Below are 15,799 nucleotides of genomic sequence, written 5' to 3'. Positions count from 1 at the left end.
ATCACCTGAGACATTATCACACACACACACACACACACACACACACACACACACACACACACACACACACACACACACACACACACACACACACACACACACACACACACACACACACACACACACACACACACTGCAAGTTTGGACCACAACAGGAACTTTGTGGCGTTCACGTCTCGCCTGCTTCGTCTGAAACACTGAGAGCGTCTGTTTTTGGCTCGATGCAGATCTGAGGACAGCCGGCTGATCAAACACACACATTGTAGATCGTGGACAGACTGTGAGGAGAAACCATCACACACACACACGCACACACACACAAACACCCACACACGCACACACACACACGCACCAGCACAGGATCTTTCGTCTCTCAGACCCGGCTCCTCGTCTGACTCATGGCAGCGACTGGATGAAGAAACTCCTCTTTAATGACAAACAGACCCGTCTCTGTGTTTGTGTGTGTTTGTATCTAACGGAGCGCCTGAGTCTCATTATGAGTGATATAAAAACATCACAGAGACACAACAGGAACAAACATAGCTGCAATAAATCCAAACACACACGTGCACTCTGAGCATGATCCTGTTACATCACGGAGAGTCTCTGCTGTCTGACGTCAGCGCTGAGATACACAACCACACGAAAACTTTACACAAGACAAGCCTCAGTGTTTACAGGACGACAATTATCCTCCGTCTGTAAACAAACACGCTCTCAGATTAAAACCAAACTCTGGATCTAAGTCCCTCTGTTGCTCCGCAGCCAGCAGAGTCACTTTAGATTATGAGCAGACTGAAATCCTCCCACAGGCTGGATTATGAATCTAGAAACTACAGACAGAGAGGAGGCATCGGGGGTTTCTGTAGAGATTTAAAAACTGTGACAACAAAACATATCACAAGAAAAACAGCTGGAATAAAAAGTTACAAACAGCTGACAGAAAGGAGGAGGGATGGAGGAGAGATGGAGGAGAGAGAGACGGAGGACAGGAGAGAGGAAGGAGAGAGAGACAGAAATAGAGACATCGGGCTGCAGGCTGAGTGAGAGCAAGTAATGAGCAGATCATGAAACCAGACGTCTCACACACGAGAACGTCCGGCTCGTAAACACACAGTAAAGATAAGAAACAGACAGTGAATGTGAAACATGTCCCTCTGAGTGTGTGTGTGTGTGTGTGTGTGTGTATGTGTGCGTGCGTACCTAAGTATGGTATGCAGGACACCATGCTCTGGCTGCTGATGAAGTCTCTCAGACGTTTGTAGTTGTCTTCTTTGGTCATCAGGTAGTCGAGGCGGTCAAAGGTGGCCTTATCTTTCCGACTCAGCAGCTGAAGAAGAGAAACGATGAGGAGGGAGATAAATAAAGGAATAAAGAGTGTGTGCAGAGTGTGTGTAGACTAGAGTGTGTGTGGGTCATGATGCAGTGTGTGATACTCACCGCCCAGGTCTTTGTGAGTCTGAAGATTGGAGCGCTCTGCAGTGCCGAAACCACCGCCATAACTGCATGCAGGTTGTTATTATCACACAGTTTCTGAGGAGACACACACACACACACACACGAGTTTATAACACACACACACTAATCAACAGTAAACCTACACTGACTGATGGGAAAGACATTTAGATGCCAACTTTAACAGTCTGAAGTCACGGCGTCTTTATTTAAAGAATTTGCAAAAGTTCTTTGTAATTTAAATCTTAAAGCTCAAGTAAGGAACTTTCTGTTAGTGTGGATTTTGGCACCCCTGTGGACAAATAAGTACCTGATTCTCTCATGTAAACATGTCAGTTATGTTTACCGTTCATTTCAGTCTGTTTGTAAACACTTCAAATCTCCTCCAGGTACTTTAGATCAAATGTTTGTGTTCAGGACTGATGGTGACACAAAAGAAGACATGTAGCTGAAGTTATCAAAACTTTGATATTTCAATGAGGCTCCTTAAAACGACACATTCACTGTCTAAGATCCAGAGCTTATTAAAGGACAGACCTAACTCAGATTAAACCTAGAGCAGAGGAGAGCGAGCGAGCAGTGATGGTGGACTCACAGAGAGAAAGTAAAGAGAGAAAGCGCCGGAAAGAAGACGTTATCCCCTGAACGCCTCACAGCGGTTTTAACGCTCTGAAGAACTCATAAACACTCCCCTGCAGAATCCTGCAGGACTCGATCACAGTCTCTACATCCCTCTCAGTCTCAGTTCAGAGAACAGAGACGCTCAGTGAGCTCCTGTCAGCATCTCATAAAGACGACACCTGACGTTTATGTGCAGACAGAGACAGATGATAAGGTGACACGGCGGACTCTCTCTCTCTCTCTGCTCTCTGTCCGTCAGTCCATCAGTCCTGACCCCATTATTGATTCAGAGGAATTATTTTGCTTTGGATCCACGCTTTAGTTTAAGAAGCCTTATCTATTTATGTGTGTACATGTGTTAATGTGTGTGTAAATGTGTTAATGTGTGTGTTGATGGGTTATACCTTGGCAGTGCGGATGTACAGACTGAGGACCTCTGCTCTGATCTTCAGCGTCTGAGCGTGGAGGATCTCTCGCACCACCCAGAAACTTGTCTGAAACACACACACAAAAAACACACACAGGTCAGAACAGAACAGAACAGAAACAGTTCTGGGGTCAAAGTTCAAACCGGATCAGACGGACCAGAGCACACAGAGACCTGATCCCTGACCAGTTACAGACACACAGCTCCAGATAAGAACAAGAACTTCAGAGGAAAACCTTCAGACTGCAGATGATTACACAACAGGTGTGTGCGTGTGTATGTGTGTGCGTGTGCGTTTGCGTGTGTGTGTACTGGCTGGATGCAGAGTGTTGATAGAAATGTGTGTCTTTAGGGAGAAAACTGAAGAGAGGAGTCGATGAATCAGTCGGTGTTTGAGCTCCAGGGAGAGGATGGATGGAAAGAGGAGGGAGAGAGAGAGAGGAGTGAGAGAGAGGAGTGAGAGAGGAGGAGGACTGGAAAGGAGGTATGACTGCAGGCTGTCAGATCTCTCAGCTGTCTGCACATCATGTTCTGATCAGACATTCAGACACACTGACCACAACCTCTCTCTCTCTCTCCTCTTATCACCCTGTGTGTGTGTGTGTGTGTGTGTGTGTGTGTGTGTGTGTGTGTGTGTGTGTGTGTGTGTGTGCGTGTGTGTGTGTGTGTGTGTGTGTGTGTGTGTGTGTGTGCGTGTGTGTGTGTGTGTGTGTGTTTTCAGTTTGTTCCTCCTCTGTGTCTCTGTGCTCGTCCTCTTTTCCTGGTAGCTGCTTGGAGACGTGTTTTTGTTTCAGAGGAGAGGTGAGGAGGGAGCACATCCATTTATCTTCTTTTAAACACACACACACCCATACACACACACACTCCCTCCCTCTCAAACACACACACACATAGCATAAGTGAAACTGAGTCACATGTATCTGATTTGCAGCGTTTCATGAGGAAGAGGAGTAATAGAAAGAGACGTTTCATGAAAGTGGTGAGAAATCAAATCGAATGTTTGAGTTTAATGTTTCCACGCTCGACGTCAGACTCTCTCTGTGAGTGTGGGAGAGTTCAGAGCTGTCAGATCCTCAGGTGTGTGAGGGCTCGGTCTCTGCTTCCTCAGAGTTTAAAGTAAACTTGGTGCTCAGGTGTCCTGGTCCACATCAAGGACCGCCCTCTCTCCTGATTGATTATAAGTGTCTGTGCTGTGTCTCGTGACTGTCTTTACTTTAGTTCCGTCATGTCGTTCCAGCAGGTGGAGGACGTATTTTCTGCACTGAAGCCAGGTGTGCATGTAGACACAGGAGATGTTATGTCTGACGTTATTCAGTGAGGAGGACTTCACTTCCTTTATTACAACAGTATGATCCCATATCTCAAACTCGTACTAAGTATCACAGCAAAGGCAGAACGCTGATCTGTTAGCGGCTGTAATCAGAGACTCCAGTTTGCTTTGTACTCTCATAAGTGTATCACCAGGAACATCAGTTTTCGGTCACATCATCATTTAAGTCCGTGCTCCGCTGTGTTTGAGAGAGAGAGGCTGCCAACCTGCGTCAGCACAAGCGTTTTATAATCATTATTTAATGTTTCTTAAAGTCTGATGAAGCAGGAGAGAAAGATCCGATAACAGGAGACTCATGAAGGTGCAGAGTGAGGATGCAGACACTTAAAGCCGCCCTCTCGGGATCTAACCCTGCAGTGATAGAAACTGATCCACTGCAGCGTTCAGGCTTCTGATCCGTCTCTGTCTCTGTGTGTCGATCTTAATGCGTCCTGAGTTCTTCTCTCATCCTCAGTGCCAACAACACAACACTGAGGATGAAGAGGAGGATGAAGAGAGTCCTGGCCCTGGCCCGGGTTAAAGAGCTCTGCGGGACTCTCTGCCCTCCCTGTCCAGGATCGGGATCCAAACAGCTCGTGTTCCTCCAGCAGCTGCAGAGTGTGAAGCTAACACACACGCAGAGTTTCCACACAAACACATTCCTGTCAGATCGTCTCATCCCGAGCTGCAGGAGAGAACCATGGCGCTCTTAAAGGAGAGGGGGATTAAAGGAGAGGACTGTAACCTCACTGATCACAACGTCCTGAGCAAGCACGGAGCAGGTTCTGATGAGGAAGAGGAGGAGCAGAGAGGAGAAGGGTTAATTTAACCTGTCTCACCTGGTTGAACCTGCGGGTGAAGGCCACCACATTGGGAGCCAAGCTGTGCTTTTCCTTCTTGTTCCAACCGCAGCTAGACAGCTCCTGAGAGAGAGAGAAAGAGAGAGAGAGAGAGAGAGAGAGAGAGAGAGAGAGAGAGAGAGAGAGAGAGAGAGAGAGGTTTTTAATCATCTATTAAGAGCAAAAATAAAAAAATATTGATTATTTATTTTTATTCATTTATTATTTTCATTTTTATTACAGTGGTGTAAACATCACGTTCTCAAACTGGAAATATGAAGTGTGCCAACTACAGATATTTAACTATTATTATCACGCGGCTCTCTTACTGATCTTCCGGTTTTGTAAGATGCTTGATTCTGATTGGTCTAAACCCCTTGACAACAGTTATTAACTTTCACTAACATGAGCAACACCAGAGACACGATCACACGTCATGTCAAATCAATCCATGGAAAAGAGTTCAGACACATTTAGCTTCTGCTTCTTGACACCATAGACTGTAAGGTGAGGTAAAACTGTTAGCTTCTGTTAGCATGCTAAATCTTCAGACTACAGCCGTTTACATCTTGGATCATGTCCATCAATATGATCACGGAGCGGAGCAGGTGAGAGAAACTTTAGGTTAGCGGTCTCTACAAAGGAACTTAAACCATGAGCGGTGGTGATGATAGCAGCAGGGGTCAAAGATGAGACACTTGTTTATTTTTAAAGGTGTGTGAACCGCAGAGCTCAGAGAAGAGGGAGAGCTGAATGAGGACAGTTTCATGTTCAATCCACCGCAACAGGCAGATAAGAATCCATCACCATGGAACGCTGACTGACGAGGAATCACTGGGGCTATTTTTAAAATCTGTAAACATAAATTACTTTAAATCAATAAAATCATCTTTAATCAATGATTTAAAAACGTGTTTTGCATCAGGGTCTTGTCTCACCCTGTCGGGATTCTTTTTCCCATAGCAACCTGCTAACCAAACATTATCCCTTACATAACGTACTTCTGTATTTAGTTTGTGGTTTCTTTCTTTCGAGAGTCTCCCTAAGTTTTCTTCTCTGACCTGATACCTTTATGAACAAGTTTCATCTAGTAAAGGACTCAGGTTACATCACAGAGAGTCTTTGTTATTCCCTGATGAATATGAAAGAGTGATTCTGAATGTTGTTACCCTTCCCTCAAAATTTAAAGACGTAAAATGGGAGTCCAGAGATTCAACATGTTCTTAGTTATCACAGAGCAGCAGCTCTCTGTCCATCCTCAGAGTCTGATCTCCGGGCTGAAGTAAAGAATGAGACAACACACACAAAAACACATCTCCCCCTCAGAGCATCTAGACTCTGATGTAACACAAGAAGAACAAAAGTGAAAACTCTCATCCTGCCACACGCACACACACACACACACACACACACACACACACACACACACACACACACACACACACACACACACACACACACACACACACACACACACACACACACACACACACACACACACACACACAGCCTCTGACCTGGACCACAGCAGGACAGAGGGAGTCCAGCTCAGTCGAGGGAGTCTCTCCGTGAGGCGCGGGGGGAGGAGTGATCAAAGTGTCTGGTCAGATGTTAAAAAAAGACTCCGTTACGTGGGTGAGTCTGAATCAGCACATAAGGAGACGAGAAGATGAGGGGACGAGGAGGAATGAGAGGAGGTGAAGTGAGTGTGAGAATTAAGGACCAAGCTTTGAGGAGTCTCCTCAGACTCTGTAAGACCGTCTCTCTGAGGACGACTCATCATTTATTTGACTTCCTCTTCCTCTCAGCTTGTCCATGCTCGTCCTCCACTCCTCAGTCTGAGGGAGGAGTCTTGTTTGTTTGTCCAGCAGCTCACACCTCCACCTGACCACCCAGAGAGCAGACAGACTGTCTTCTCCTGTGACCACAACAGGTCCAAAGACGGTCCAGCACAGCCCTCCTACAGAGACCAGAGCTGTGTTCACTCACGCACAACACTGCAGGGTGTCAGGGTGAGACCTGAGCCAGTCTCCTCCTCTAACCCTCCTCACTGCAGTGAGGATCTGATCCACAGCTGGTACAGAAACTCTCAGGACTTTATTTCCCCTCCAGGTCTCATTTCACTCTCCGGCCTCAAAACCTGCATTCATAAAAACTGACTAAAGTTCAGTTTCTGGAGAGCAGACCTGGTTTCAAACTCCAAACCACAGACCACCAGCTTCTTCCTGCGGGGCTGCAGTCTCCTCCGCTCACACGAGGAACAACGACGTCAACTCTGGACCAACATTTAACTCCAAGAGGTATCATCAACGTTTAATATCTGATGACTTTAAAGAGTGTTTTTATGATTTGATGGATCCAGGTGATGATTTTTACAGAGTTCAGACTCGCAGCCAAACGTTAACATCACAGAACAAAGTCTGATAATCCTCCGACCGACTGTAGACTCAGCTTTACGGCCTCACTGTGAGCTCCATTATATAAACTCTGATCACCACAAACCGGTGACCTCATGTCAGACACCACATCAGCTCCCTTTGTTTGAGTCTGAATGTCCTACTGACGTGTTCAGATCCCAGAGAAGAGAGGAGGAGGAGGAGGAGGAGGAGAAGGAGGAGGAGGAGGAGGAGGAGGAGGAGGAGGAGGAGGAGGAGGAGGAGGGAGACTGAGATTTACTGAGAACAGGAAGGCCTGATGGAAAACCTGCACACACGTGTGTCTGTTCCTGATCTGTACTGCAGCTTGTAGCGAGACAGAGAACCTGAAACTCGCCAGCTTATTTTGGATTTATGTTCTTCAGATTTACCTTCTGTCTCTGTCTCCGTCTCTGTTCTGGTAAAAATAGAAAGAGCTGAGGGAAAAGGAAAACAATAAAAGAGGGCAGGGCCGTGAAATGTAAAGGTTTATATCGACTGTAGGCTGTGACCGCGGCCTGCAGGAGGGCGGCAAAACAAACCACAGTTTTATCGTCTCTGCAGGGTGAGCAATCACGATTTACACATCACACATCTGAATTTATTGAATAATGTTTATTTAGATGCCGTCAGATTAACCTAAGCTACACTACACTCTGAATAATTTGTGTTGATTTCGTGTTTAAAGACGCGAAGTGAACTTTGTAAAACATGAAGAACAGCACACAGAGCTCACATTCACTCTTTAAAGCTACAGTAAGGAGTTTTCATGCTGTGTTGAATCTGGCGCCCCCTCTGGATGAAGTCGGTAGTGTTTTTCTGGGATGCAGACTACAAGGTGGTGCCACATTTCTGTTTTGGTCTCATTATACAGAGAAGTTGCTTCTCTCTGAGGCCTCAGTTGTTATGTTCCAACCAAGTGGCAACCTCTGGTCTCAAACTATGAAGCCCATGCGGAAGTGTTATAAACTTCATGGAGAATCCGCTTGAGGCTGGCTGCAGAAACACTGGAAACCACATAGGCATGAATGGGAAAAAGACGATCTTTGTAGCATTAATAAACATGTTTACAGCCTGGTTCAAAAAACGGCTTGGCTACAGTAGCTTATTTCTCTATCGGCACACACTGTAGGGGGGGTGATTTTTTTTTCTAACGTGACAGTTCAGAAGATATTAAGATTGCGAGTTTTTGCCCAAATAAGGACATGACTGACGTGATTCCCTGTCGGGAACACATAGCTGTTGGCTAAGAGGCTCAAACTCCTCTCCTTTACGTCAGACTCTGCCTGATTGAGTTCCGCATTTCCAATATGGCTGCCTCCATCGATTGGCTTCTAAACAGCTCTCAGGAACAGATGGGTGACATCACGGATACTACGTCCATATTTTATACAGTCTATGGTTCCAACCGAGATCGGACTCTCATGTTGTGACAAGTCGGCGTAAGCTGAGCCTGTTATCTGTTCTTCATGTTTGATATACGAACATAACGCAGTGGAGACCTGGCATTATAAGGTCGACTGTTTGTTTCTGTGTAATAAACTGCCGAGTGGAGCTCCCCACTCTGTCATCTTGAAGCTTTCTGACGCTACTTGCTATCTTGGGTCGATTGCTAACTGCTACGACCGCTAGCTCTCTCCAACTACACCAGCTACATTACAGTACGTTAATTATTAACTGTAACGTAACAAAGACTAAACTTTGTAAACTCTGATTTATTACCGTTAGCTAGCTTACAAAAGGTGAGCAGACGTACCAGTGTTTTGGTGTAATTTGTGACCCTGCTAACTGCCGACTGTCAGTGTCTGGGGTTGACGTACTTAAGGAAAGAGGACATGTAGCTTTCCGCTTGTGAGTTTTGATATGAAAATATACTCGTATAATACGTCTTTAAAGTCTTGTTTGTGTAAACGTATAAAGAAAACTGCTCCGTTCTCAACATCTGATGTAACTGCGACAATTACTGATGCCTTCCGTTGAATGTCGCCAGTTAACACGGTCGCTAGTTAAACTGAAACACTGGTTCACCGTTAGCCCGGTATACCAATAAAGGTCTGAGTAACGTAAATATGCACATGGTTTGACTCTTTAGTCCTCAAAGAGCAGGGAAGCATTCACACACTGGTAAAGAGAGGGGAGGTGTGCTCTACCCACCTCAGGCTCTGCCCTTCCACGTAGGCATGTGGAAGGGCAGGGAGCTCCCATAACAGAGCCATACCGCCAAATATAACTTACTTCATGCAATCTTTGATGAGAGTTTCTCCATTTGATACTGCTGCTCTAGAAGAGACGTGAGGGCGAAACATTAAATGGTCTAAAGAATAAAAACTCCTCCTGCTCGATAACTCCTCTCTGACAAACTTACAGAAAAATCTGATTTCACTCTGAAGAGGCGTCAGAGTGAGAGTATTTCCACATCAGTTAAAACTCCTTAGTGACTTTTTATTTGCTTATTTAATGACTTCATATCATTATTGCAAAATTGCGCAATTTATTCACACGTGTTTTGAGCGATTTCACAATTTTTCGGCGTGATTTTTCTTCGTTTCGTGCACGCCTTCTCTGCAGGACTCCGCTGAGCTCAGCATGCAAACGATGACTTTTCCAGGAGCTCTTCGGTCTCGTTCACGGCCCGACTCTCAGGACACAGCGAGCTGCCGGTGAAACCTGATCAGCCGTGTTCCTCTAACAAACAAAGGATGGTGTTGTGCTCACAATGATGTCTTACAGTAAACATCTTCACATGAACTCACAGATCGCTCTTCAACTTTTCCAAACTGAGTCTCAAGCGTTGGACGAGGGAGAGCTTGTCATTGTGGTTTTTCTGTCTCTGCTGCCAACATTTTATTCTCTCCTTCTCGGTGATGAATGTGTGCCGACGCTCGCGCTGACAGGCTGCAGGGAGAGAGGGGACTTCCCTCTGAGTCTGCTGTTACAGTCCAGTATCATTAAACATGTGCAGCCTGCAGGGAAACGACTGAACCCCCAGCTCCAGGTCCAGCTCACAGCAGAGCTCTTATCGGAGCATCGAGCCGTGTCTGCTCCGTCTGAGATGTGAGGTTATTCACTCAGAGCGGAGCGGAGGCTGAGCGGCCGGTGAGAGTCAGACATTTATTGACCTGGCTGTTGTCATGGCTACGTGTTAAAAACAACGAAACCCCCTCCTCCTCCTCCTCCTCAGCCTCCTCTTCATAAACATCCAGCTGTGGATCATCGGCCGCATGAATCATTATGAAACTAGAACACGGAGATGAGACGCTTTCCTCTCTGTCAGCTAATCTGTCTTTAAACTGATCCAGATCCTCAGATATCACCTCCATGTAGAGTCAGAGAGGAAGACCCCCCCCCCCCCCCCCTCTGTGAAGGACTTCAGTCAGCAGATTAAACTTCACAGATTATTTTACCGTTAGAGAGAAGTCCTGCTGTTCTCATCAGGACGCCGCTCTCCATCCAGAGCTCAGTGCAGCCTCAGCACGCTCTGCAAGGTAATCCTGAGACTCTCTGAGACTCTCTGAGACTCTCTAAGACCCTGTGAGGAACTCTAAGTACATTAGAGACACGTCAAAACCCTCAAAGGCTATTTTAGATGTCCCGAAACCATCAGAGACTCACCAAACCCTCCACAGTCTACCTAAGACCCCCTGAGATCCTCTGAGAAACTTAAAGACAAAACTCCTTAAGACGTCCCAAAACCATACGAAACCCTTTTGGACATCCTCTGAGACTTTCCTAAACTCTCTGGGACCATCAGAAACCCACCTGAGACCCTCTGAGAGTCCCTCAGATCATCTTCAATACCCTAGGATACCTTCTGAGATCCTTTAAGACCCTTTGAGATCTTCTAACCCTCTGAGACTCTTTGAGCAATCTTAAATCCTCTGAGTCACCCTTGGACAAACTGAGACTCTTTGAGAAACTCTAAGAGACACGCCAAAACCAGGACTCCTATAGACGTCCTGAAACCATTTGAGACCCTTTTAGCCTCTCCAAGACCCTAAGACTTTCTGAGACAATCTAAAACTCCTGAGACTTCCTAAAGCACCCTGAAGACCCACTTGCACGCACTTGGACCCCCTGTGACTCTCCGAGGCCCTCTGAAATCCCCTGAAGACCTATGATATCCTTTGAGACCCCTGAGGCCATCAAAAAACACCTGAGACCCTCTGAAATCTCCTTGGATTCTTTGAGACCATCTGAGATCTTCTAAAAGACCTCTGAAAACTCTCAGAGAGTTTGAGAGGGTTTCTGAAGATCTCAGAGACCCTCTTGGCTTCTCTGACACCCCTGAGGCTCTCTGAGACTCTTTGGGATCCCTTGAGACCCTCTTAAATTTTCTGAGGTTCTAAATGAGACCATCAGAGACCCCATTAAACCCAAGAAGACCCTCTGAAACCCCTTTAGACACCCTGAGAGTCTTTGAGATCCGCTTCAATCTTCTGAGATTCCATGAGACTCCATATGAGACCCTCTAAGACCCTATCAAACCCACTAAGATTGTCTGAGACTCCATGAGACTCTCTGAGACCTGCAGACCGTGCTCCTGTTCTGACCGTCTCTCTGTCTGTCGTGTACTCTAGCGGTGAGCGGTTTCCCTCTGACTCGTTCACACGTTGTGTTCAGTTTGTTATGATGTGTTTAAGAACCGTTGGAAAACGAGGCGTAGTAATGAGCGCGCAGTGTGAGCTGGTTCTCCTGATGTCATCACTCTGAATGAACTGTGATACCAGCGGCTCCAACACGCTTACAGAACCGAGACGACAGCTTCATCATGCTTCAGACATTCAGCCTCAACAAACACGCTCTAATGAGACTCTGCAGGCCGGCAACGATCCCACGGAAACTCTGACTCGTCTGTTTGTTTTCATGCACAAAGTCAGAGTGGAGAGTAAACCTGCAGAGGAACATCTGGAGGCGTCCAAACTCAACCACGGATCAAACTCTGATGAACGAATCGAACAATCCAAGGTCGACTCACAAATTAGAGTTTATACAACCAGAGCGACCGCAGCTCACATCACGGAAACTACAGAGCATTAAACACGAAGGCGTCCCAGAGTCACCCCGAGGTGTGGCATGATGCAGGAGAGGAGGTTTCAATCAGCTGTTCCAAACCTCACAGAGACGCTGAGCCAAGAGTGAGAGACGAGATTTCAGAGCCAGCGAGCGTGCAGGACGATGACACTGCTAAACGAAACATGCTGCGTGCACTCCTTCCTGCTCAATAACGGGAAATCTGTCACCTTGATGACGAGTCGAGTAAAACTAACTTCCTCTCTAATCTCTGGGATGTAAATATTTATTCCACGCCTTGAAGCCTCCTCATATCGATCACCATGCCCTCTTCACTGCAGCTCCACAGTTTCTAATCTCCAGTATTCTTGCAGAGTTAGCAGTTAGCATCTAGCACTCCTGGCAGTTAAAGGGTGCTTCAGGGGTAAAAACGGGCGGACTGACAGTAAAAACATTATTACACAACAAGTTATTTAATATTTTCCTCTTCAGGCAGAGAGCCGAGTGAACACACACACTCACACACACAGCTGGTGTTTCCATCAGGAGTGTGTGAGCAGAGCGACACACTGAGCTCTGTGGAAACTCTGCTGGCTCTCTCTCGCTCTCTCTTCCTCTCTTTCTGCAGACTGTAGCTCATCATCCTCCTCTCCATCCCTTTAATTCATGTCTCCTGTTTTCCCACCAGAGCTCTTAACACATCTCAACATGCTGAAGCTGAAGATCCTCCTCACCTGAACCTTTAAACACTCTCCTCAGACGCTGTTGTGGTTGTGAGATGAACTTCTGAGAGGTCAGTTCAAACATCTGCATGAGCAAACCTTCAGTTTTGAACACAACACAGCTCCGGAAAGAATCAACAAAACACTCAGAGTGTTTCCTGAAATCAACGTCTCTTCATGCATGGAACCAATTCTCCTCCAGGGTCTGTTATGTTTCAACACAGGCTCACCTCAGCACACACAACAACAACGTGACAGAGCGGTGGAGAGCATGCAAGGACGCATCAAAGCTGTGACCAAAAGATCAGAGATACTCCACCAAATCTCGATTTCTGAAGTTAAACTATCCGTACTCTGGAGCTGAGAGCATCAGCTGCGTACACCTGAGTGTGAGCTGACATTACGTCCAAATTAATGTTAAGCCCTGTGCACCACTTAGACCAGGGATTAAAGCAAAAAAAATTTATTTGACTGAAAACATTTTTGACACCATCAACCCACCATGCCACACATGTAAGAGCCTTTTTTTTCCTGCCTATCGGTCACTTCCCAAAGGTTTGCACCTAAAAAGGAGTATACTGTGTACATGCTTTTAGCCCAAGGACATGTACACAGTATACTGTCCTCTAATACAGGGGTTCCCAAACTTTTCAGCCCACTCATTTAGCTGGTCTGCAGAAAGTGACCCTACCTATATGAGCATGTGGCTGTGTTTCCTGTGTCTTTATGAATTAGCCTACTGCTACTGTTGCTTTTGATAATTAGCTGTTCACTAACCCTAAACTTAGGAGTCATCTGGCAAAAGGAAAGGCAGAAAACTCATTACACTTTATATTTTCAAGGATTTATAACTGATGAACTTGCACAATAAGCATCCTTGCACCGGGGCCCATCGCACATTGGAATATGACCCGCCCTGCTCTGCCTCTGATTGGTTGAAACAATGGCTTTGGCTAGCTGTATTTGTTGAAAGCAGTGTCAGTTCTGATATCCTTAATGGGACCAGAACAAAACACACGTGGAGTTTTTTCCCCCTCTCATTTTCCAATCCGTCGTGGCAATGGAGAACTTTAATCCATGTTAGACTGAAGTTTGTGTTACACCTGGGTCTGACTTGAACACAGAGGACGGAGCAGGTGCAAGTTGTTTAAGGTAAAACAATCAGAAAAGTAACAGTTGTTTAAAAAAAGAAACACAAAGGTGTCGTGCATTGAGCTGGGAGGGAGAAATCTGAGATCGGACACTCCTGTTTTCTCTCCTCTGAACTTCAGCATGTGTCCAACAGACGCAGCTCAGTCCCGCCCTGCAGGTGCTGATGTGCAAATAAGGCTGTCAGACTGTAAATACGTCAGTTTAATATGACAGCCGCTTCGTACAGGCCTCGTTACACAGCTGTTGATAACTTGTGTTTGTCAGATTTACAGTTAGAATGTTTTTATATTCCGCAAACAACTCCGGGAGTTCCCGTGTTTCTCCGTCTGTATTTCCCTTTTCTTTTGGATCATGTGTCTTCAACCTTCTGCAGATATGTTAATAGAAGAGGAGATTAGGGACATGTGTGTTCTTTCTTGTTTAAGTAAGGGATAATGTATCGTGAGCAAGTAGTTATGGGAAATAGAATCCTGACAGGGTGAGAAGAGACCCCCGACGCGAATGATTTATGTTTACAGTTTTTAAAAATAGTCCCAGTGATTCCTCCTCAGTTAGCGTTCCATGGTGATGGAGTCTTCTCTGCCTGTTGCGGTGGATTGAACATGAAACTGTCCTCATTCAGCTCTCCTTCTTTTCTGAGCTCTGCGGTTCACACACATTTAAAAATAAACAGATGTCACAACTTTGAACCCTGCTGCTATCATCACCACCGCTCATGGTTTAAGTTCCTTTGTAGAGATCGCTAAACTAAAGTTTCTCTCACCTGCTCCGCTCCTTGATCATATTGCTGGACAGGATCCAATATAAAAACGTCCGTTAGCCTGACTATTTAGCATGCTAACAGAAGCTAATGGTTTCCCCTCACCTTGTTGTGGTGTCAACAAGCAGAAGCTAAATGTGTCTGAACTCTTTTCTGTGGATTGATTTGACATGATGTGTGATCAGTTTGTCTCTGGTGTTGCTCATGTTAGTGAAAGTTAATAACCGTCGTCAAGGGGTTTTGACCAATCAGATTCAAGCATCTTACACAACCGGAAAATCAGTAAGAGAGACGGGAGATAAAGACTAGTTATTCTGCATCACAGGCATTACAGATCACTCATTCAGTAGAGGCAACAAAGCTTCAGATCACTTTTTCTGCACTTCTGTCAAAAACTGCTGAATGATAGCAGCAGCACAGGTGATACATGAGGTACGCGCTGCACCTTTAAAGGATTGAGACGACTTTGAATATGAATATGTGCAACAAAAAATAGTGTGAATGTATGTGTGTGCATGGTGCATGCTGGTTTGATTCGTCTTTGCACACGTTAACACCTCCTGACTGATAAGAGAGCAGCTCACCTCAGGCTGGATGGCTTTAAACACGGGAGTGTCCATGAGCATGATCTGACCCTGAGGAGACACACGCACAGAGTTACACTTCTTGTTTACATCAAAACAAACTAACATCATAACATCACATGTTACAGACTTCATCATTATCAGATGTCAAACTCTTAAATCAACAGCTATGAAGGACGCGTCTCCTCTCAGCTGTTACTGATGATGTGTTAACATGATGACAAAGAGGATTAAGAAGATAAAAAGCGCCCTCTGCTGGTGAAATGTAGCACAGCAGAGCAAACATGAAATAAAGGACTTCAGATTATAGAGATGATGAAGACCATGGTAAGTCCTGACAACATGAATCTAATGACAGAGATCTGACTTCTGTCTGATTTTACAGACAGAGAGATAAAACTATAAAATATGTAATGAATATAATATGTAATGAATATATATGTAATGAATATAATATGTAATATATATAATATGTAATTAATAAAATATGTAATGAATATATATGT

At 45.4% G+C, this 15,799-nt stretch overlaps 1 protein-coding gene across 4 annotated transcripts in view; it reads right to left on the bottom strand.

Annotated features, from left to right (window-relative positions):
• The window catches only part of ralgps2 (Ral GEF with PH domain and SH3 binding motif 2), a 79,812-nt gene that overhangs the window by 35,793 nt on the left and 28,220 nt on the right, over positions 1-15,799 (bottom strand). For all 4 annotated transcript variants that reach the window (XM_034704029.1, XM_034704013.1, XM_034704022.1 and 1 more), the window contains exons 5-9: positions 15,294-15,344; positions 4,652-4,735; positions 2,481-2,570; positions 1,441-1,533; positions 1,204-1,330 (exon numbers count right to left, since the gene is read on the bottom strand). In XM_034704029.1, the coding sequence (XP_034559920.1) occupies positions 1,204-1,330; positions 1,441-1,533; positions 2,481-2,570; positions 4,652-4,735; positions 15,294-15,344 (445 nt within the window). The remainder of the gene's footprint in view (positions 1-1,203; positions 1,331-1,440; positions 1,534-2,480; positions 2,571-4,651; positions 4,736-15,293; positions 15,345-15,799) is intronic.

Source organism: Notolabrus celidotus, chromosome 2, assembly GCF_009762535.1.
Source record: "Notolabrus celidotus isolate fNotCel1 chromosome 2, fNotCel1.pri, whole genome shotgun sequence".
NCBI lineage: Eukaryota > Metazoa > Chordata > Actinopteri > Labriformes > Labridae > Notolabrus > Notolabrus celidotus.
The sequence above is the reverse complement of the archived record's forward strand: the minus strand, read 5'-3'. Positions and strand labels throughout refer to the sequence as shown.